The sequence below is a fragment of the Periplaneta americana genome, chromosome 2 (genome assembly GCF_040183065.1).
Source record: "Periplaneta americana isolate PAMFEO1 chromosome 2, P.americana_PAMFEO1_priV1, whole genome shotgun sequence".
NCBI lineage: Eukaryota > Metazoa > Arthropoda > Insecta > Blattodea > Blattidae > Periplaneta > Periplaneta americana.
In genome coordinates this window covers 108,571,729-108,597,273 of record NC_091118.1, presented here as the reverse complement: position 1 = coordinate 108,597,273, position 25,545 = coordinate 108,571,729, and the positions used below count along the sequence as shown (strand labels likewise).

Genomic DNA, 25,545 nt, shown 5'->3' with positions numbered 1-25,545 from the left:
ATTGGTAGCGCTAATTCTGAGTAAATCGTCAATTTTTGCCTAAAATCGTAGTTAATGTTCCCTCTCCTCCCCTACAGATTAAAGTTAAAATTCGATTTCATATGTGTACTTACCAGATATATTGACTTGAATATAAAAAATCTATTCCATGTACGTTTTCAGTAGCAGGAAAGCTCTGCATGTGTATTTTCATCATAATTTCGAAATCGATTATCTGTAACAGTACACTTCATATTATACAATAATGAAATTGGTAATTTATTAATGTTTATTTGCATTAACCTGATTGTCTCCCTCCCCTTCCCTTTAAAACAGTTCTTTCACTATAATGTAGCAGTACACAATTAAAACTCAAAGCTCAATGAAAACCTAACCTTGTTAAATTTATTTTACAGGTTAAAGAATGGAAGCTAAAGAAATGATGACCAAAGAAGTGAAATGGTCATGCCTACCAATCAGCTTTGTCATCAATCTGTATGTTATTTCATAAATGGTGACAAAATATTACATTTATTCTTGTTTGTTACTGGCTCAAATGTTCTCTATATTATTCAGACCTCTGCTAGACTGACATACCATGTACTGTAGTTGAGAATAAGATTGCGGAAAATAAAGCATTAATATGGCACAAGACATATCAAGGTCACTCCCTTGCATACATTCCATTTATTAATTTACTGTTTTAAAATTATCATTACATTGGGTGGTCAGTTAAGCCAGTAGTTGTAGCTGTTTTAAATATATGTTAACTAGTATATCTGTACTTACTGATACAAGTGCAGAAGTTACTGTTTTCTGCAATATCCCTCCTATTATGAGAGATTTTAGCAGGCAAACTTGTAACCAACTTTGCTTTGCAGTAGTGGGGTTTGCAATATTGGTCATAAGTCTTAATACTGGATAATGGTATTAATACTGACATTTAAAACATTTTTTCAATACATTTTTATGGTATACGTCAGGGGTCGTCAGCACAGAGCTGAGGCTAGCCTCTCTTACCAGCAGAAAACTCTGTGCACTATAGTGCTCTCGTAGCTGCTAGTGGGTATGCTATCTCTCCCTGTTACACAACAGTGCACACAGGACGGCACCGCGACCCATTGCACATTTCAGCGAGTGCTGACGACCATTGGTTTACATTAAATAAAGCAAGGTAATTACTTGAATTCATATTTTAAATCATTTCATTAAAATAATAAACTTCCTGATAATGTTAAAAATGCAGCAATAGACTCCCCCTCTTTCTCTCTCTTTTTTTTTTTTTTTTTTTTTTTTTTTCCTTTTCTCTTTTCCTCTCCAAATTTTAGTTACGTCAACACAGTTCAGTAGGTTGCATTTTCTATTGGTGATAAATATCATGATCTTCCATTAAGAGATTTTCATAAAATTTTCTCACTAACAAAAGTATCAGATTTTTATAGCATACAGTACCTAATATCTGAAATCATTCTTTGACATATAAGGTTTACATTGCCTATGTGCAATCTGTTCAGTAAACAAATTCGAGTTTTGTTTCCATTTTTTTTACATGCATTAGGACTATGTATAATAATGTCAGTTGAAAATTCAGTAATGTTAATTATTTATGCAAGTTGGTTTTCGACCTTTGTGATTAAATTACAGTTATTATTCAATTAACACTGAAGATCATCAAATTTTTGTATCAATACCATTATTATTATTATTATTATTATTATTATTATTATTATTATTATTAATAATTCAAATATAGATATAACAGGTCTAATTAGAATTGTAATCAAGAAGACTTCGTAGAAGCTATCCATTCATAATCTGGCAGTTACATAGGAGTGTGGAGGTCCTAGTCTCTTTTTTTGGATGTTCTGTCTTCTAGACCACTTGAAGTCATTCTTCTGCAGGCTGTATGAAGTAGATGCATTTCATTCAGACAAGCATTACAGCGCTTTGATAGAAAAATGGATACCTCAACACAGATAAAAGGAGAGCCAAAATAAAGATTTCCTATTGCTGGATACACTCCACAAAATTACAAGTTATAAAGTTAATGTATTATAAAATTTAGTTTTACATATTTTTAAAGAACATTAACATAATGTATTACTACAAGAAACTTAGTTTTATGGACAATTAACGCAACTTGTTTCACACTTAACTTGTACTCTCCTGAACATGTAATGTACTCTCGTGAAGTAGACCTATGAAGTAACATTTACAAAGAGAGAAGAGAAAAAGTCTTCCCAGCATTAGGTCTGAATGTAGGTATGTAATAGTACTAAATTATCTAATAATGCAATTTGTAATTGTAATTCTTGGGGATATAAATTTTCTCTGTGTGTTCTTGACTTATTGGTAGGTGAAATAGGTGCATTCTGTGAATGTTCTGTAAAAATGTTAATATTGTTGGATTTACAGTACCATACATCTGAATCATGTTTTGGAGTTTGAATTTCGGATAATGTTGGTTTACTGAAACAGATTAACTGTATTAGAGTGACATACAGTTGAAAGTGGATAGAGAAACATTGCACTATTAGAGTAATTCTGTATTGTTTCAGAATTACCACTAGTAAAATATTGAGCCAGTATAAAGACAAGTACAAATACAGAAACAAGTTTTATAAGATGGGCTTTGGAAGATTCGATTGTCTTCTTGACATTTGATAACTTCAGCTATTAAAATAAGTGAAATCATATTAAAAATATCTATTTGTAAGCAAATTATATTACCACTGTTGATAAAAAAAAGTGTAATCAATGGTGCATTACACTTTTTTTTTGTGCATTTCTCTGTAATGTATGTTCGTATTAATTTCACTCATCATTTAAACTTCTTGTTGACAGATTAAAAAAAATTGTTTTTGAGAGTGAAACATTGAACATAGTTTTCAGTTTAATATTTGTTTCAGTACTTGATTAGAAATTATTTACCACAGAAAGTGAGCCTGTTTGAATAGACACTGTCAATAATGAAGCACTATTCTGTGGATTGTACGAAAAAGTATTTTATCATTAGAGAATTTATCAATCTGACGATTTCTTGGATGCTTTGAGTCTTATCATTGTTTTATATTTAAGTAGACTGAATTTTGTAGAGAATATGAATCCATTTTTTAGTTCTAATTCTGTAATTGAAAGTTACTGTCATTGTTATGTTTATTGCCATTGACTTCAAGGTTTTCTGTTTAAGTAGTCAGCTTCCAGTTGCTAACAATTTATATTTGTTTGTGTAATATGTTTAATGATTATTACCACTGTCACTTGGTAAGATTTTCTTTGGGTTCGAAAGTTATGTAATAGAGAATATCCTAGAAAGAAATTCAACATAGGGCATTGTGGTTACCAGCATCTCAGTGTGAATGTGTAAGAAGAATAGACTTCCATTTCAGTTGAGTGAATATTTAATATGGTCCAAACATTAAACACATATTTTCAAGGTAGGTATGACAGGCAGCACCTGTGATTGTATGTACAATTTAGTTAATAATTTTGCTTCGTTGTATATTTTTGTAATTTTAATTATTACGGAAATTTGTATGTCAAATTTATGTGAAATTAAAGTATAAGAAAAATTAATTAATTTTTTTTTAATTTATTTTTAAATGATGGATGAAAGTTTTTCTTCAGAGAAAATTACATTTTAGAACACACCTTAACACCTGTCTTAATTGTGGATAACTCTTGTGGGATAAATTAATGAAATGCCAAACCAATCAGTAAGTTGCAATCTGTAACATAATTAAGTGAAAAAAAATGACGTTCAGATGTGGAACATTTGTAATATGTTTCAGTGCCCAATTGTTTGGTAGTGAATCCACCACAGTTTTTTGCAATATAATTCCAACAATTTTTAAACCATTTTGTAAGAGAAAAATTTAACTTACCACTGTGATTGTAAAGTTCCGAAAATATTGTTACAAATACACCGAAAATGTTGTTACAAATACAAGACAGTAGTACTAGTATGATGCTATTGAATGTCCTCTTCAAAATAGTTCCCTTGAGCGCTTGCACACCCCCTCCCCTTTCACACACACCAATTCCAACAAAATTTCTCTGATTTCCCACTCCTCATGGAAATAAACATTTTCATCTTGGTGGCTGTATAAATTTGGGAAACTTTACAATCTGTTGGAGTAAGATCAGGACAGCTGGATGATTGGAGAGCATAGAAATGTGGAATTTCAGTAGAAATTGCTTAAAATAATAACACTGTGATGAACATGTGCTTTCCCATTCCATACAATATTAGTTTTGTTCATCTGCATTGTCATGATGTAGAATCTAGGACTTTCGACATAGTGTCCTTCAATCTCTCCAAAGCCTATAAAATGTTCAGAGTTTAAGAAATACCATTGGCATATAGCAGATATCTCCCCTCTTTGTAATATATCTTAAATAAGTTATTTACGTGTTTTCTAATGTATATAAAATAACAGAAATCTGTCCCATTTATTTGGTTATTGGTATTACAAATGATCTAATATGTGAGTTTGTTTATAAGTAAAATAATTTATATTTGAAGCAATGCTTAGTTAAAATATGTAGATTTACTTCTGTATACCAAATGTTATTTTCTAAACTCCGAGTACTCTATAGTGCTGGTTTATTGTTCATTGAAATATATTCGTCATGAATAATCTCTAACAAATCTGAGAAAACCAACAAGATTGTCTCCACATGGATTGACACTCTCCTCCCACTGTGATGAACATGTGCTTTCCCATTCCATACAATATTAGTTTTGTTCATCTGTCAGCAATCTTGGGACAAATTTTGGAGAATTTCAAGTGATATTTTCTGTATACTTCATAAAAGGCAAATTTAATTCTCTTACAGTCAATTGATGGTCTTCATTACACAAGTTCAACTCTGGTTGCATTATTTTCGGTCTTTGCAATAGAAAAGTGCCCGGGATGATGGTTATGTCTGTGGATTCTCTGTTCCCTTTACAGATCTTAAATTTTATCTCTGCTTCTGTGCAATGCCACATTTGTGGTGGAGAGGGAAGGAGATTGCAGGAAAGTTGTAATGCTTTTCAATATGCTGACGCCAATGTTGTAAGATAAGTCACTTGAAATTTAACAGCCATTGACTGGCAAAGAGAAAATGTAAGATCTGACATCTCATATATCAAGTGAAAACTTATTTTTCCCATACATATCCCCAAAAGTTTTTTAATATATATGTTACTGTTAAAAACCGAAATCCATCAACCAATTTCAACTAGTAAAAACTACTTTAAGCAAATGTAGATAGATAGAAAGCGAGTTTTTGTAAGATCTAAATTCAGTGACAGGTTAGGTTGGTTTGTTTAGGCTTTTGTTTGGTCATTGATTCTAGATCTTACGAAAACATGCATTCTATATATCTATCTAGCTATCTACATTTCTAAAACTAGTTTTTACTATGTAAACTGGGTTTGGATTTCGGGTTTTAATGGTAACAAGTTTAAGACAAATATGTTGCTTTGCTTTTGCGTACATTTTTCACTTGATATTCAAAAACTCTCATTGATGCATCTTCTCAAAACATTTTGCGATTTTGCACTGAGGAGTTGTTTATAAGGTTCTTTGGGGGATGATGTTTGTATATAATTTATCTAGATTTTCTTCACAATCCTCATCCAGTCAGCAGTGGAGCATCCAGATCTGGAACATTTAAATCACAGTAGTATGTTCCATACGATTGTCCTAACATTTAGTAACTCATTCTTTCTGGGAGCTGACCACTTGCTTGCTGGGATTTGATTCATATATAGTGAAATCGAAACCTGTTGTCAATGGATCATAGTTTTTGGCACTGGATGGAGCACATCAGTCTTACAGAAATAAGATAGCAAAATTAAATTACGCAAATATTTTAACATCTTAGAGTTGTACTTAAATAATAAGTGAAAAGTTTCTTTGTAATTACTTGTAATAATAACTTGGGTGTTAAGAAAGATGAAACAGTATGAAATCTTGAAAGTGATTTGTCACATCACTTTTTATTGCAGCATAATAACTAAATGCATCAATTTTATCATCAATTTATACAAAGTAGCGCATGAAAAACTGTCTGCCATGAGCATATACAAACAACAAATGAAAGATATAAAAAATAAGCTAATGCAAAGGTCTGTAGTTACTGAAACGATCTTGTCTTTTACATTTAGGTGCTGAAAATGACCTCCTTGTGCTTCAATACATTTTTGGGCGCACCCTAACACGTTATTATACACTTCGCGCAACTGTGCTGCATCAATTCTCAAAATTTCATTTTCTAATGTCCTTGGATTATTTGCATACACTTTTCCCTTTAGACTGCCCCACAGATAAAAGTCACAAGTGGTAAGGTCCGGCGAACGCGGCAGCCATAATCCTTTGCTGACAGTGCTTTCTTCTGTGAATCTTTCATGAATTCGTGAGATTGACTAGTGTGAAGTGTGACAGATCGCCCCATCCTGTTGAAAGACAGCATACAAACATTCGTGGGGAGTCAACTGTGTGTAAAATTCCTAAAAGATTCGCATATACACATCAGTGTTTACTGTTGTTTAAAAAAATATGGGTCCCACAATCCGACTTGCTGACACAGCACACCACACTCTGATTTTTCTATCGTGAAGAGGTTTCTCATGAATCGTATAGGGATTGTTTGTTGACCAGTATCTGGTATTCTGGGAGATTACATGTCCTGTCAGATGGAACCAGGCTTCATCACTCATGAAATACAGCAGCAGATCCAACATTCCACTCTCAATTGTTTGACATAGCCATGTGCAGTAATTCACACATTTTGTCTTGTCTTCCTCCTTCAGTTCTTGGACACATGTCTTTTTTGTAGGGCTTCATCCCTATATGGTGTAAAACACGTTGGCAAGACCTATGTGAAACCTTCACATTTACGTGCTGACTTCTTAGGACTCTGGATCATTCATGCTCGAATATCCGCGATCACAGCAGGTATACGAATGGACTGGGCTTGATTCTGTTTTGCGTTTATAACTGACCCTGTAGTACGCCACTTTTTCACCAAATCCTGTATACTGCTCTTTGTTGGTATGGAAACATCAGGAAACTCGTTTGCAAAAATGTCCCGAGTTTCCATAAATAAACTGGTAGACACGTATGCCTTCACTATTGCAATTCTTACTTGAAGAGAATACATCTTGCTGAGATATTTACTTCACAAGTCTGAACCAAGTCTTCACGGATTTCGTACTGACAATGCAGTACAAAACATAGTCGCAACAGCTTCGCAACAATAGGTGACAAATTCACGGGCGAGAATGAGCAGTCTGTAATCAGGCCAGTTTTTTTGTTCGTTTCTCTGTACTTGGTGCACAAAACTCAGCATTTGTGACACCATGAGAGACCTCTGTTCAACCTAATAATATTTCTTCCTTAAAATATGTCCATAAACATTTATGAAAGTTCAATACTTTGTATACTGTTAATCACATACTGTATATACTTTTCGGTTTTATCATAAGCACTTTTACACATTATTTAAAAGAAGAATTGTATCAAGAAATAGAATAGAACTAGAAGTGGATTCGAATAATCACCTACTCTTCTGTATTATCGAGCACAGTGTGCTTACATATTTTTACATCAAATCATGGAGTCAATGAAGCAGCTCTGAAACTTTTCAAAATCTTCATTACAGCCCTTTGTATTCTCTGCCCTGGATTTAAGATACTGTACTAAACAGTTATCAGTTATCATTTCCTCAGGTGTAATGGATACAATCATAGATTACTTTTCATGCTGATTTTTCTAGCTCACAAGCCTACACCTGGGGTTTCTATCATAGAGCAGACATTCAAAATCTGTCATATTCAAAATATGTTCTGAAGAAAAAGTGTTTTCTCTTCAATTCTCATCCCTCTCAGATGGCTTCCCAATCCAATTGCTTGAGCATGTGAAGTCTGTCCAAAAAGAAACCGAACATTTCCGAAATGTTATTTACCTTTTGTACAGCTTAATCAGATTTATCACCTGCAGAGTAATTACTTCCACAGTTAGTACATAGTTCTCAATGCTTTTTGCACTGTTAGAATGCGTTCTGGAACTCTGTGGAATGGCATAAAGGTCCTGCATTGAATTTTCCTTTATCTCTTCTATGAACTGGAAACTGCGTCCTTTCAAGATGCTTTTCAACCTAGAAAATAAAAAGAAGTCTGCTGGTACCAAATCAGGCGAATAGGGTGGTTGCTGTAGAACAGTTGGTTCTGTTTGGCTAAAAATACTCTTGTAAGGAGTGCTGAATGAGCAGGAGCATTATTGTGGTGAATCTGGTGAATCATCCATGTTCCATTTTCTAAGTTTCAGGTCTCTTCTTTCTCACAGCCTCTCTTAAATGCTGCATTACTTGCACATAAAATTCTTTGTTGACTGACCACTTGGAACAAACATACTCATAATGAACAACACCATAGAAATCAAAGATCATCATCACTTTGACATTTGAGTGTCTTTGTCGAGCTTTTTTCGGTCACAGCACTGATTTTTCCACCCACTGCAATGACTGTTTTTGTTTCAACGTCATAATGTACTCCCAAGTCTCATCACCTGTTATGACATTTCTCAGGAAACTAACATCCTCACTTGATTTAGATGATCTTAGCGGACTTCAACACGTCCTTTTTGTTCATCTGGAAGCAACCATGGATTGAATTTAGCAACCACTCAATGCATGTTCAATTTTTCAGTCAAAATCGTAAGACACGAACTTTTGCTAATTTCTACTCCTTTTGCAACTTTACAAATGGTCAGTCGACGATTTCCTCGTATCACAGCACGCACTTTCTCAACATGAACGTCATCACTCAATGTTGATGGTTGCGGTTCTGTTTCATCTTCAATAGATGTTTTACCTGCTTTGAATTGCTGATACCAATCAACATTGTATATGGCTCATACATTCTTCTCTATAAACTTCTTGCAACATTTTCATAGTTTCTGTAAATGGCTTGCCCAATTAAAAATAAAATTTGATGCATGTGCTTTGTTCTTCTAGAATCTTCATTTTCTTTCACAACGAAATCGCCACAACATGAAACAGTACTTCACTTAAGTGCTTGCCAACTGAAAACTAAACATTCTTAGAATGACACAATAAACAATATCTTTTTTCTGAAGAATCCCTCTACATGCCACTAGAAGCAGATAAGCAAGTATCGATTCACTGGCGAGCTATTTCGGAAATTCGGTTTCTTTTTTGATAGACCTTCTACATGGAATTTATAATAGGCTACTGCAAAGTGTGGTAGAGCATGAGTTCATAACTCCGAGATATTGAAATGGAACAAGATCCTTACCTTTCAACTGGTGGTGTGTATTCATTTGGTTAATCCTTCATAGCAGTCTTAACTTTGTTACTGGAACCAAATCACCTTCCTTTGATGTCGCGTTATTTTTAAAATAAGTGTAAATTGGATGGTGCCAAATCTTGGCTGAAGGGATGTAGGAATAAATCATACTCGTTCTGCTTCAGAGTTTTCTCAGGAAATCTTGAAGTGTCTGATCCTACATTTTCACTAAGTACAGTTTGGTTACAATGGCCCTGATCACAACACAAATATCTTCTTCAAAGTTTCCATGTACCGGTACTAGTTATGAATTTGATCACATGACAGGTTTTCTGAACAAAGTGTGTCCATCAAGTTTATCTTGTCAAGATAGTTCTTTCTTCTTTCTTTCCCCCAGAGACTTAATAATATTACTATATAGTTATCAATTCGTATACTTTGTCACTAGTGAATGTCTGTAAGTGACATTTCCATTTAACAAATTCTAAGAGCACTTTCATATTCACTCTCACTGTATAGTGTCTGCTGCATTAAAACTGATACATGATGCACATGCTTAGAGCTTATATATCCACACTGTGGACTACTGTAGTTTGTCACAATTGTTCTAAAAGGGTTTTAAATTGAAAATATTGCCCTTGTAATTTTTGTGAAATTTCTGAAGTGAAGTAGAGGCTTCTTAATGAGGGATATCTAAAGAGTCCGCAATTTGAGATGCGTTTTCTCATGTCTCAATAACTGTTAATTTAACAGTTTATTCTTGAACTTGATATTCATCGTCTGAGCAGTTTGTTTGCTCATCTGTCACAGGTGCATTCAGCATAAGATGAGTGTTCCCGCTTTCATCTCCTTCAGGTCTTCAGAATTGAATATCTCACAACATTTTCAGCATAAAATTGTGAGCTATGAAATTCAGATAGAATTGCTACTTTCAGCACACGACAATAAATGTGTGGTTGCAAGGAAAAAGTCATGCAATTTGTTGTTGCGCATGAGGAATTCCCTCATACTGCTTTTCATCTCAATACAATGCTAAGCTGTGAGCGGTAATGATTGGTTTATACTTTGAATGCTCTATTTATTTATATTTCGCTACATATGAGCATGTTAGGATAATATAGTGATGCGAAATAATAATAGAAAAATTGTCATGATTTTCACATTTACAAAACTGACGTTGAAACCATCAATGTCGTCTTCATCAACAACTTCATTACAAATATGAGTAAAGTATTTATGAAATCCTTTTAAATTTGATGGGATTAAATACATCAATGCATTTGCTGTGCTGATATAGATTTTCCTGTAGGCCACAGAAGAGGGAAATCTGAACGAAAAGGTTTTTAAAGCTTCTACCCACACATTTCTTTTATGTTAATTTCTTGGATGTTGTGGTCAAAACCTTTCCTAATAAAAGTTGAGGGATTTACTTCTTACTAATTCTATTTCACGAATGTACATCCAGTTTATTTTGTTATTGTTAACATCTTTTCTGTTAACAATGGCTTTTTCTAAATTAGAAGTAGAAAAAATATTCAGTAGTAATTTTGGTCACCATAAAAGCATTTTTTTTCCCCTGCATTTTTATGACATTTATGTGGTAAAGATTTGGCGTGATTTTGGAAATTTTTGTGATAGATTTAATGGGAAATGTTAAGCTAAACCATTTGGTGAATTTTTCTAAATTTTTCACACTGTTGTCTCAGAATGTTTACAGTAAAGTTGAGATTACGCCAAAATTTTTTTTTGGTCTGATCAGAGTAGTTTTAGAGAAAAATGGAATTTTTCTTCTAAAAGTAGGCTGTTTTATGCATTATTTAAAAATTAAGAATTTCCAATCAAATCCGAACCAAAAAAGATAGAGCTGGGGATTTTTTCTGAAAGACACTCATTTCAGAGCTTTTTTATATTGTGATGAAATTTTAAACTTATGAAAGGTAGTGTACATTACAAATTAATACTTTCATTGAGTTGTAGGTTATGTGGTTTTATAGATGCTTTGTATTGCAGTTTGTCTTATATCCTGTTTCATTTCAGTTTTGAATAAGTTCTCTGTTTTAATCCTTGAAAAGTATAAAATATGTTTTGAAAAAGAATGTGTTAACAGCCTCATAGTCGCTTATAAGTTATGTATTACAAAGGAATTTAATTGGAAACTGAAAATGAATATTTAGCTTGAATATTGTATAAATTAATTTAATCATGGATGTTAATATTTTCGAGTGCTATAGATACATGCAGTTTTTCTTCTTCCCCTCCTTTTACTTCTCTTTTCTTTCTCAAGATACGAACCAGTTACTTGTAAGGAATCTGAAAACTGATGCAACTGCTGAACTTTGTTTCAGTTAAAATTATAAAGCCTATAATTTTTTTTAACCTTATTGTAACAGACTAGAAAGTCTTTTGCTCTTACAGTTCGTCTAGTAGACTGGCTGATATCTTGAAGTTGTCACAATAATTATTTCACATTATTTCTTTTGGTTTTCCATGTTCACAATGCGAAGTACTCTGCATTATCGTTGTTTTTTTTTTTTATAATTGCAACATGCATTGTAGAGACTCAGAAGTATGATCATGTGAAAGTGTTTCAGTTTTGGTAGTTATGGCAAAAAAAGTGAAATTTCTTTATTAAACTTCATCTTGATACATTCATTTCTTGAGATTACATTATTAGTATCAGTTTGGTATGATATGAAAAGCCATAAATAAATACATTGTTACAAAATGACTAGAAAAAAATAATTGTAATTGTAGGAAGTTTCTGCATTTGTTTATTCTCTTTCCTTTCTTCCTCTACACTCTCTATCAATTCAGGGAAGTGTGGCTGTCATTGTCTTCCTTTCTCTAGATTACTCGCTAAAAACTTTTTTATTTTCATTCTTTCCTCTTCCATCCCCCCCATCATAAACTAATGCTTTGTACTTTCTATCCAAGAAAGGAATGTTGATCTTTCTCTTTTTAAACTAATGAAAACATAACATTGGGCACATATTTAATAAATGCCATATGCCCAAAACAAAAAAATTCACGCTACAGTTTTTCTTTGCATATGATATTCCATTATTAATCCTGTATATTGCTGTCACATCAAACTACAAATTCTGTGATTCAAGTGAATAAGACAGGAGGCAGAATTAGACAGTGAGAACAAACATTCCAATTCCCAGACTCATTGGTTTGTAGCACAATCCATTCTTTGGTTATCTATAATATTTTTTCCCATTTTTCTTTGTACTGGTATCTGAAAGAAAATCTACTTTTTGTTCTTTATTATTAATATTTATAAATGGCTTTAAATTTCATAGCTGGAATTAATTAGACATAGCATCGTTCAGTAGTACAGTTTTTCCTTGCATGGTCAACTGTTTTGTTTTCAAAATTGAATTTCATGTAATTTAGTTACATTCTATGAATATCTCTAGGTGCTTCATTCTTTCTTCAGTTTTAAAGTTGTTATAAGATCCCAGTGGAAATGATAAGGAAGAAGACAAACAATAATCAAAAGATGTGATTTTATTTAAATAATTTAAAACAGTCATTATTATCCAGTCATGAGTCTAGGCCAGAAGGTATCAAAAAGCCTTTGAAGAGCTCTTCATGGTCACCCTTTCAGTTGATAATTTAACATCTGATATGAAATTCTTGCATTGTCCATCCTAGTCATATTGATAAAATATGAGTAAAGTTTTATATCGTGTTAAGTTGTTGATATTATATTAAGTGTGTAGTTATCCTCAGTGTTCCTTAAAAGTAAACTATAAATAAAAAGGAACATCAATTGGCCGTTAAAAACAATGGAATATTGAGACATATAAGAGAATTTTATGGTTGGAGACTAGAATATTTAGTGATAGGACCAGACAACTAGGAATATCTTTAACGATAAGAGATATAAAGAAAGTTTACAATTTGTTGCTATAGTTTCGTGATTATTGCCAGTTTCACCTCTTTGTACTGTTGTTCATAGTGTTAGTATACATATTGTTGTAATTACATTCGTAAAAGATAACTACACTTCTAGTTACATTTTGTACTGTATTTGCGTCTATGGACATTACAGTAAGTTTTATTTTACATTTGTTTTTCTCGTGATATATTTCTGTAGTAGGAGGGAAGTTGGGAAGGAAACTCTATGAAAAAACTTAAGGCTTCGTGTTTGCCATGTAGCAAACAACTTCAGTTAGACTTGGCTTTATACTATAAAGTGTGTAATTTATTTCTTTCCTGAAGACTATGAATGCTATATCACAATACTTCTACTATACATCAGCTTTTCATTGTGAGTTCATCCCTACTTTCATTGAACTCGTCATATTTTGAGTCTGAAATGAGAGATAGGATAAGAAAATACACAGCCAGTAGAGCCCTAGAACTGAGATCTTGTTAATTTTGATCCGCATACATTTGGAGAAAAATTAGTTTAATTTTGACTTCACCATTCTTGTTGCAATATGAATTAAATCATAACATTTAGCTTTGAAGGCAAGACACACAATGTCTTCCTAACACTTCAAACAGAAGTGTGACACTGATCTGTAAAAGTAATTTTCTTCACCTTCCTTTCAAAATGTCTGATTTTTTATTGTGCTGAATCTGAATTGTACACCAGTTTTGTTCTATCACCCACAGTTTTCTAGATCTGTGGGTTTAATTAAAAAGTGCTGTTTTTGTATTTCACCAAATGTTCATTTACATTACAGAAAGTTAAATCTGACATTAATTAATCCATTCTAATATATATTTAAAATTTACACAAACTTACTGTGCTGTCTTCTTTCTCTTTGGAACAGTTCACTGGAGGACCCAGCATCAGACTGCCAACATATTCTGGTCCCATTTTTCCTATATCTTTTTCCTCATCAGGGATATCTCTTGGTGGAGACTTTCTCTATGTTCATCCAATAGTGGTCCCATCGGTTGTGGGGGGAAAAAGTTCAACTGTGAGTGTAAGAAATGCAATTTTGGCAACATATTACATCCTGATGATCTGTATCAGGGAAAGATGACAATATGCTCTGTCTTGTTACAGTACCGTGCACTCCTTCTCACTGTATGCTGCATGAACGAGTTAAGAGCATTGTATGGATGGTGGTTGAGGGGATTTGACAAGGTCATGATAAATTATAATAATGCTGTTTTTAGAAATAAGCCGAGATACAATTTTGTTACAGTAAATCTAAGCATGTATATACTGTATAAGTATACAGTACATAATATTGTTCACAGCAATATTGAAACAATATTTACTTTGCAAAAACAAAAAAATTAAAATTAAATCTTTAATCTCTAGAAGTTAAAATAAACTTTTCTTTTCTATTTCAAGAAAATGTGGCCATTAATACATCAGATGAACTTTATTATTATTTTCTGAATTTTTTAATTCTCATTATTGTTTGAAGACAAGCTTATACTCTCAAAATCTTCTAGAAGATTTGGACATTTTTCCTCTGCAGCAATCACAATAACAGCTTTAGTAAAAATCCCCATCATATGGCTTTAGCTTTTTTCTGTATAAAGAGCAATTTTGAAGCTCCAGTGAGCAGAAGATTCACTAATTTGATGATCAGCAGTCTCCTTAACAGTTTTCTCATTTCCCTGATATTTGTCATATTTATGTGCAATAGCACAAAGAAGAGTATAATTGCAAATTAAACTTTTTAACACATGGCATTTCCTTGCCACAAACTGAACATTTTGCACCTTCACCACACAACACAAAAAGGAAAAGTTTCTCCCTTATTGACAAGAAACTAGGCATGCACTGGTTAGAAGTCATCACAAAGATGTGTTTACTTTTGAAGCTTACAACAGAACACTCACAGTTTGTACATTGAATTCCTCATACTGTACTGCAACCTGTTACACCTGCACTCAGAAGACATCACAAGTAGGTTGAGTTGTCTAGGATTACTCTATATGAACCAGAAAGTTTCTAGATTTCTTCTAGTTATATGCGCCTTACATTGCCTAAAAGTTGTAGGAAACATTTCTGAAAGCTTTCCAGGGTCTTGAAAGAACTATCTGATTTGAGAGCCAACGAATCAATTTATTATGAAATTCTATACATACCTATATGTTAACATGTTCGCTGCCGACTGTATTGTTGCAAAATCTATCCCCAGGAGCCGATTAGTTTTTTGTGTTTATTTATCATGTAATAGTGTTTATGAATAATTTTTAGCCTCATATACAATTTTCGAGTACAGACAATGTTTGAAATCTTGATGACGCGTTTACGTGTCATCAGCACTGCGTTAATAATTCCATTACCAGTGCCTTTTGACGTGTCACATTTATTTTTGTTTTTTTACATGACCGTATATTGAAATATTGTTAGGGAAAAACAAATTAGGCCAGCCTTACTTCATTTGTGGTAGATTCCGAAGCAGGGATCATATAGAATCCAGGTTGACCAAGGCAATCAGGACAGTAGAATGCTGATTCTTTTCTTGTGCCATTCTCGTAACACACATTGCAGCGTTTCCTCGTAATTTTGTCTTTCTCATTAGCGCGTTGTTTTGTAGGCAGGTGTTCCATAGCTGGTGATACCCATTTGATTGTTGAACTGCTGAGTGTTGCATACATACGAGAGCAAATATAGTGTTTCTGAAAGTCTAAAATAATATAACGAAATCCTACTCTTTGTGGTGTACCGAGAATGCAAATTATGTGCGTTCAGTAACATTATTTGGAAGAGGTGGACGCCAATTTTTTTATATCACAGAACTGTTTTTCTTTCACATGGATAATATGAAAGCATTTGATCTTGCCAATCAACGCCTGACATGTTGTTATTATACTTTCCAATTGCATGTGGCTTTTGTACATTTTGCCCTCTTTTATTTACTGTTTCAACAATACTGTCTTCAGATTCAGTCGAGATAAATAAGATGTCCCTCTTGCCTTTCCACTTCGTTACAGCTACACTATTAGCATACTGACACCTACGTTCTCTCTTCTGCAAGTTAGATTTTGTCACTTCATTTGGGTTGTTCTTGCGATTGGAATGTAATGTTCCTGTACAGCACGTGTCAGCTTGGAGAAGCTGTAAAGCTAGGTCAAACTATTGTAAAAGTTGTCCATGTATAGAGCATGATCCACATTCAGCTTGCCATCCTTCAGTTTTAGTACAACTTTCGAGGCATGTCCTTTGCCACTCAAATTATCAATTTGCCCTGTGTATACTAAAATTCGTAATACCATACCATTGTCTTCTGTAAGCATGTACAATTTTATTCCGTATTTGTGTCTTTTCCCCTTTATGTACTGTCTAAAAATTAGACGACCTCTCCATAGTACCATAGATTCATCTAGTGAGAGATTTGTTCCTGGATAATATACATTATCAATTGTATTGTTGAAGAGATCGAGCATAGATTTTATCTTCACTAGTCGCCCATGAGGATTAGGCTCACCAGGTTTTGGATTTGTTGCAAAATGGACGCACCGTAATATTAGAAGGAAACGATTCCTACTCATCTTAGACGAAAAGCAGTCCATTTTGAACAAGGGATCTTTCTTCCAATAGTCCTGGATACATGGCATCTGGATCATACCCATGTGAAACAAAAGACCTAGAAAAACTTTCATCTCTTCTACTGTGACATGCACCCATGAAGTCATTCTAGATTGCTCAGTACACCCAGAAATAAAAACTTTTTCTGCATAATTATTGGTTTCTGTTACTAGCAACTTGTAGAACTCGACACACGCAAATACATTCCAAAAATTCACTGGGTCATCATCAGCAAGTTCGAACACCACTAAAGTTTATATTTTTCAAATTAGGTGGCCCACCTGACCAAAATGAGTTCGAAATATCCACATTTTGAACTGGAGTGACAACTGGGGTAGTACTTGAATTATTAGATTATCAAAATCAGTTTCACTTTCACTATCACTCTCACTCCTGCTTTCACTTTCATTGGATTGAAATCACTGTCACTGTCCGAATCAGGCATTGAAGTATTCAATAGACGTACAATTTCGTCATCCTTGCAAGTTTTAACTGGCGCCCTTTTACGATTTTTTGCATTTGAAGGACCTGGAGGCATCTCAAAATTATCATCTAATTTATCATCCATGATTCCTCTACTTAAATGAGCGGAAGGTAATAAATCAGCTGGATCATTTACCTTAATTTCGTAAATCTGGATATGAATCTCCATGTAGAAAAGTCATGGAAATCCAATGGACAGGGAGTCCACAACATTGGCAACTCCCAACTTCATGCTGGAAAGATGGTACTCAGTTATTCATAAACAAGTACAGAATGTGAGAAAACCTTTTCTTGTTGGAACACAACACTGTTAAATACTTCATCATCTTGAAGCTGTAGTTCCAGGAAAAACTGTAAAATGTTCAAGGATGTATTACAATATTTACTCATATATAACTAGCACTTTTTTTTTAACCGAAAATATGGGGAGACAAATTCGATTGCATGTTATATGCAGGGATTTTTGTGTGGGAAAGGTTTTGTTTAAAAGCATTTAAGACACGTTATGCTTATTTATTACATCTACATACAGCTAACAGATCTAATGTGATGACTGCCATTCTCATCTTATTCATTGTCACTGCTGTCAACCTTCGAGCCACTCTCACCCTTGCATGTATCATGTTCATTGTCGTCAGTCCCATACTGTGTCATCTTGACTCCCATCAAGCACATTTGTGATGCCTGTTTTCAAAAACTCTTCACGACGACGTCCATCGACACCATAACCCAAACCCGTATAATCCAATCACCCATGAGTTCAACTGATGGTCTCTCTATTTTTCCTGCTAGTGTCAGCTCATGTCCATCTGCCGCCATCCAATCAGTGTACAATTTTCGTATGTTGTTCTTAAAGGGCTTGTTCACAGAAACATCCAGGGATTGTAGACAGTGTATGAGTCTGCCAGGAATCGCGACAAGATCCGTTTTCATTTCTTCAAGACACTTCTTCGTGTCTTTACCAAGTGCCTAGGGAAACTGTCCCAAATTAACATTGCTGAGTGTCGAAGTCGAAGCAATGCTCGGATCATGCTTCCCACACTGTACGAACCCAGTCTTGGACAAGAGATGCAGCCATTCACCCCTTCTCTTGGACCTCTACATGTATTCTTTGGGAAAATTAACTGTAATAATTTTTTTCTTTTAAAGATTAAATAGAATGCTAATTTTTTTTTGTCTACTGTTATGGCGAACATGACAGTGCAACATTGTTTTTGACATCCAATTGTATGTCCAATCATGCTCGATTCCCCTTTTTTGTTTGTGGTGATGTGCAGCATGTCGAAGTTTATCGAGGTCTGATCTGTGTTGCCAATCTGCGATAGCAAATACTGGTTTCTCTTCCACATTGTTATCATGTGATGATGCAAATCTGTTATCTTATCATTGAAGTCTCTTGGCATCCTCTGACAGAGAGATGTTTGCTGTTGCAGAGACAATCCCTTTTCATGAATCTGCAGATCCAACCCCGGCTCACTTTGAGATTCGAATTGTTGATGCCCTGCTTCCTCGCCAGTTTATGAGCTTTAAAATGCAGCATCTCGTATGAGACACTGAGGCTATCATTTCGTAATTTGATTATATAGCGAAGAAATTAATTTTCCAGTTCAGGAAACTTACCACTTTTTGGACCCTGTATGCTTTTCGAGACTTGTTTGTCCTTTCTAGCACATCTTTCTGTTCACACTAGTATTGAACATTAAATTCACGACCGGCAGCTGGATTACCATGTACTTCTGCATATTTTATCACTTTAAGTTTAAAACCAGCTATGTAACTTGCTCGTTTCTCCATAGCTTAGTTGCACAAAGAAAAAACAAAAACAGGTAAGGTACAAGAAAATTACTTTAGAGCAGACTAAGTAAGCACTATCACTAGAATGACGAGATATGGTAACAAAACCAATGCTAACAATCAGCACCAAAATAAACAGACTGCCGTTCTGCTTGAAGTTGTTTTTCACAAGCAGATATGTTATTTTTAATATTCGATGTGGTGTTCTTTTCACCAGGCTAGTTTCAATTTGATCAGGGCATCTTTGCACCATATAGTGGTGATCTTTTGCATTTCTGTTACAGCAACACACACACACACAAAAACACACTTGCATAAGAACAGTATTTCGTACATCCTTGTTGACAGTCAATAAAGAAATTCTTTTAAGTCTGCACATACACTTTTTCACACTCATATTCCTAATAGTATTGTATTTTTTTTTAAGCAGAATCATAATGATTTGGTATGTTTCATCTGGACTGCATACTTGCTTTCAAGCTCACCTTGGAAAGATCAATGAAAAGTCTCCATTCTTATGAGAGAGTTCGGAAGCTTGTTACAGTTGTATATCAAATCACCATCTTTTGAGAAAAAGTTTGCAATTTCGGACTCCTTTGTCAGAAAAGTGAAACTTCCACAACTTTTTCTAGTATGTTCCATTGCTTGAGACACGAAGAAAATAGATGAACTTTAGTCTTTTGGAAGGCCTAATCCCTAACCAGATCACTCAATTCTGGCTCTATTCTACAGGTGCCTCAAAAGTCTCCATACACAGGAAAAAGTACAACTTTACAGAACGTTTTCAATATGTTGGCCATTAAATTGCAAACACATATCAAAGCATTCGCGCCAGTTTTGCTGAACATCTCGAAAGATGTCTGGCATCTTGGCTGCAGACTTCAGTGATGTGAACTTTCAGGTGAGGTATATTGTTGGTTTTCACCAGGTAGATAATGGACTTCAAATATGTCCACAGGTAAAAATCAAGGGGTATGAGATCTGGAAACAGAGCATTTAGCCAGCGATGCACATGGAGCGCATAATGGGGCAAGCGCCCCATCCAGTTGAAAGTACTCGGGCAATTCTCCATCTTAATTGAGTACCAGAGGCATTACTTGGTTCTTCAATATTCCCAGGTACATGTTCCCATCTATATTACCTTCAAAGAATACAGGGCCAATCAGTATGTCTCACCACAAGCCACACCACACCATCACCTTTCCAGCTTCTTGCATTTTGATGTCATCTATCCAGAGAGGGTTTGTCAGACTCCAATATCACATATTCTGTTTGTTTACCTTACCGTTGATGTAAAAATTGACCTCATCCAAGAACAATATTGCACTCAAAGTCAACCTACTCTTCATGTTGTACCCATTCACAGAACTCAACATGATGGTCGAAATCATCCTCATTCAATTTCTGCTGCATCTGGAGTTTGAATGAGTGACATTTGTTTGCTAGTGAGTATATGGTGGATACTGCTTTTACTGATGCCAGACTCCGTAGACAGGTACCATATGCTTTTCTGTGGACTCTTCACAAATGATGCAAGTATTGCTGTCGAGGTTCCCTCGTCTGAAGCACTCCTTGGGCATCCTAATCTAGGGAGGTCGTCAACACAACCACTGATCTTAAATTTGTTTATTAGTATAGCAACAGTATCCTGAGTTATCCTCTTCTCTGGGTCATGTCTCCTGTTTAACTCCTCTGCCACGTGTCTGCTGCTACCTTATCCACTCAGGAGGATTATCTCAATGCGGTCTTGATGTGACAATGCCATTTTACCTGTGTATGGAGACTTTTGGGACATCTTGTAGGTACAAGTAAAGTGTCATCATAAGGAACGGATCTCAGCGCAAATGCTATGTTAAGATAATATTTTTTTTTATTTCACAGTAAAGCCTTTGATGCTAGTACACAGATACAGCATAAGACAAGTCTTCTTCAACCAGCACTCAGTATTCTCGAACATATGTTACAGCAAATTTTTAGGACCCAATCTTTCTCTTGATCACTGACCTTACAGCCCTTCTGTACAAGTGGTGTGAGAACCTGGCTCTGTAGTTTAAAGGTGACTTCCCCACATACATCACAGAAGCTGTTGGATTGATTTTTGCAAGAGCAAGACACATTGTAAACATTACGTAGCAAAACTTATCAAAATATAACATCAGCTTTCATGCAGCATCTCATGTATATCTGTATTTGAAAAGAAACTGTGGAAGTGAAAGTGAGTCCTCATGTCTGTTGGTTATCTCTCATAATAAAACTGGGGATTCAAGTAATCAGAAAGTGAATAAAATTGTACAAATTCATTAAAAAAAAAAAAATCCCCAATTTTCTATTTATAAAAGGCTCTTCTCTGAAAATAGTGCATGACAGAAACATGGGTGTCAGATTTGAATTTAGGCCCCCAGATCTATGAAGTACTCCCTTATTTAGATCAATATTATAAAATACTTTTTTTTTCTGGGAAGATTTTGACGCAGGCCAGTACAATCTGTCAATTGAGACATATTACTTTTTGTTTTTGTTAATTCTTGAACCTGTATTTTGTCATTCATCACATCTCTCTATGAAAATGTTGAAAGTCATGACAATTTTCTGAGGCACATGTGAAATTAGTCGCATTCTTTGATAAAGTGATTGTGCACTAGAAGTGGAGTTTGAAATATGATTGTTGAGATAGTTTATGCATGTGCTATAGCATAGCAGAATAATCCTGATGTAAAGACTCTGGTTTTTATATCTCTACAGCTGTTTTTGCGCAGTTTAAATAAGAGAGTGTTCACACTCCATGGATCGTATACAGAGTAACAGTTCTAAAGGATGTAGATATCTTTACAAGTGGTTGGTTGATTTTCATTGTGCTGTTTTAGCATTTAGGTCATTAACAGTCTAGCTCTTCAATATTTGGCGGTAATGCAGGTTTCAATCGCTACTGCTATATCTTTTCAAGTACCTTACATAAGAAGTTAATATTTACACAGACTTAATTAGTATTATATCATAAAATTAATTTGTTGAATATATGCGAGAAAAAGTTTTCTTAATTCGGTATGGAAGCTTATGCTACAGATCCAGATGTACTGTCCGTTACTCAGGAGAAGACGAGCGGAAAGAATGTGACCTTCTTGACTATCGCTGTTGATTATTATAAACATCGCTCACATAAGCATCCCAGTAGCCAGGTTATTACTCGTGCAGGAAACATGAGTAACAATGCGTATGGAAATTAAAGCTACGTTGAACAGAAGGAGACCTAATGTTTCCGCTTACTGCAGTACAAATATTGCACATGTTGTATACGTTATCTGTTCACATCCCTTCCTCCTCAGTCCGCTCTCGTCTTCTCCTGAGTCACCGACAGTACACCAGTTGCCAGTAGAAGTTTTAAAATATTTCTAATGTAGGGGGGGGGGGGAAATTTTAGAAAGATTTTGTATCTGAATGGTATTATTCCTTGGTTTGTCACTTGAAGATTTGTAACTCTCATGATTAATGTGGCATATTCTGTTCTGTAAATTTTACATTTGACTTGTTTGATAAATTATTGAATCCATATAAATGAATCGAAAGTTATGGTCTCTTATTCTAAAACTTGCTGTTGATACTGCTGCTTTTTAATAAGAGTGTTGATCGATTTTTTCCGACTTGCAGTTTGATTTTTTTTTTTTTTAACCAATGTGAATTGATCTGTTAGGTGGTACAATGGTTCCATTCACTCATGCTTGATTTACATGTCTGCCACTTCACTGATCAATAGACATGATGTGTGAAGATTGTAACATAATGCTTTTTGTTCTTGATACTGGTTTGAATAAAGGCCTTGGTATAAATAAAAACATTCAAATGAAAAATGAATGAACGAAATAGTTGTTGAAGATATTAACAAGATTAGAATAGCAGAATGTTACATAGACTTGTCGAGCAAATATGCCTTTGAAAATACCCATGTCTTGAGTGATTATTTTGAAAAGATGGAAAAAAGAGTAAATTACACCACAGAAATATCTTTCTATAACCTGAGTGGGTTATTTTGTCTATGAACTTCCCTCCAACATTGTGTTGTTATTGCATCTGTGGGTTTTTTATTGCTCCTAGAAGCTAGTTTGGGTATTTTCGTCCAAAAGAACACATGTTTGTCATGACTGGAGATTGCAATAGGGAATAAGTATGTAGATAGTTCCTGACCAGAATTACTGTTCGTTTTCTTGATGAAGATACTTCATTATTATAAATTTTGTCTGTACATTATTCTGGATCTCCTGTTACATTGTATAATGTCTGAAGTAGACATTAAGAAGGATTTCAACATTTTTGAAGAGCTTTGTGTAGTATACATAAAACCTCATTTTCTTTTTATAAAGCAATGAAAACGGAATTTTATGGAATATAACAAGTTTTAAAATTACACTAAAGTTAAATCTGTATTATTTGAGTTGTGAAAGGATAGTACAAATGCCTTTTCTAAGAAATAGTTGACGAATATAAGTAAAATGAGGTATAATAGTAATAGTAATAATAATAATAATAATAATGATGTCTTAGAAATGTGCCTGTTTATCAGTTTATAAATGCATATAACATGTACGTAAAGATTTTATAAACTGATTCATATTTGTTAAATTTTTTAGGGTTGAGATCATCCAAGATACTGAACATTAGACGTCTACTACCACACTTTTTGCCTCATATCAGATCTGTCTACAAGGCATTACTTTCGTCCATGCTAATTGTTAGGCCCACTATCTAACCTATGTGCATATGTTTGGAAGAGCTTAAGAATGTAGTTCTTGTCTGAAGTACTTCAGAACAGAAAGCATAGCTTTCACTTGTGCCAGTTTCTTTAATTGTATGTCATATGTAATTCTGTATGAAAGAGAAATAATTTTGTACTTACATATTATAATATTGCAAGTCTAGACTTGTTACATAACTAAAACTACTCTCTCCAGTCATTTGTTTGGTTTGAAAGTTTTCTGCTCTTTTGAATCACAAATGGCATACATGAAATTAAAAATTATATTGTAATTAGCCACATGGAATTAAAAGTAATATTGTGATTATCTGCGTGGAATTAATGGTTTCTATCTTTGGAATGTTGACCCTTTATAGAAAACCTTTTCTTATTAAACTAAACAAACTGTGGCAGTAATTTCCAAACGAAGATCTGAAAAACTGAAACTTTTAACAGTTTCTGTGAATGTTTCGTATATCACAAATTAATCTTGGATTAACACAGTGGGCAATATAATAGATTACATAAATCAAGTGTTGCGATAGGGAATACAGTTATAAAACATTGCTATTTATGGTTGAATTATAGATTATTATTATTAGAAAAAGTTGACAAGAAATTGGAATATGACCAATTTTTCTTAATTGGATGATTAATTAACTCCTGTAGAATATGTTAAATTTACTTGTAACAATAGATCAAACGTTACTTTGTAAGTTATACTTCTTACTTTTCTTATGAAAGATTAACCATATTTGTGAAATTAAATATATACAGCATGCACACAGACAGAGTATAAATGTTTCGTGTTTTGATTTCTAAGCTTCGATTATTCTACTAAATTAATGAAGAGCATATTCATAAAATTAAGTATATTTTGAAAGCATTTATAATTTAATTGTGAAATATTTCAAATAGTAAACACATTAAGAACAAACTGCTATGCATGTTGTATGTATATAATTTTTAGATAAATGCTGTTATTATTAATATATAATCTTTCAAGAATATTTGACTTCAAGAAGACGCTGGATGTGTCGTCAAAAATGTTTATTTGTATGTTATTAGTGATTTTTTAATTTGAAGAGATTATGTAGATGTATTGCAAGCTGTTTGACCCGTTCAGGACTATAATACAATTTGAATGTTGGTTTGTGTTCATAATTGAGTTTAGATCTGTTGCAATGCCAGGTAAATATTAAGCATTATATTACAGTTAATATGTCACAGTTCATAATATCTGTATAATCATATGTAATACATTTATCATTTTGTTAACATTAAGTTTACTAAATTCAGCATTATATTTATATTAATCTTGTGACAAAACAGAATAAAGATAAAATAACATTTCTGTTTCCATTGAAGAGTTTGGTAACCCCAATTCATTTAGTGTTGTTCTAAAATTTAATTTCGTGCTTCGAGTTAGTAGGAACACTATTAGGGCTTGCTTTGAGAGATTTAATAGGCTTAATTGGTTGGAATAATTGACTTAATAGTCTAGGAAAATTTCTTGATTTTTAGCAAGTTAAAAAGGAGTATTTACTCTTTATTTTTACGTGTTAATTAAGCAAGGGGGAATACGTCAGCATAGATAGTCTGCAAATGTTCTCCTTGAACATGCTCTTGAAGTCATTAACGATATTGATTGCTATGATAAAGTTATTGCTCAAACCTATGCTGGAGCAGATGTGATGGCTGGAGAACATATGATTTACATGCAAAATTTCGCAACCACTGTAAGTTAGG

The 25,545-nt window shown here is 33.9% G+C and overlaps 1 protein-coding gene across 2 annotated transcripts in view; it reads left to right on the top strand.

Annotated features, from left to right (window-relative positions):
* The window catches only part of LOC138694482 (tudor domain-containing protein 1-like), a 186,411-nt gene extending 161,248 nt beyond the window's left edge, over nucleotides 1-25,163 (top strand). For both annotated transcript variants that reach the window (XM_069818245.1, XM_069818244.1), the window contains one exon: nucleotides 396-25,163. In XM_069818245.1, coding sequence (XP_069674346.1) covers nucleotides 396-400 — 5 coding nt within the window. In that variant the 3' untranslated portion in view covers nucleotides 401-25,163. The remainder of the gene's footprint in view (nucleotides 1-395) is intronic.
* The last annotated feature ends 382 nt before the right edge of the window (nucleotides 25,164-25,545 follow it).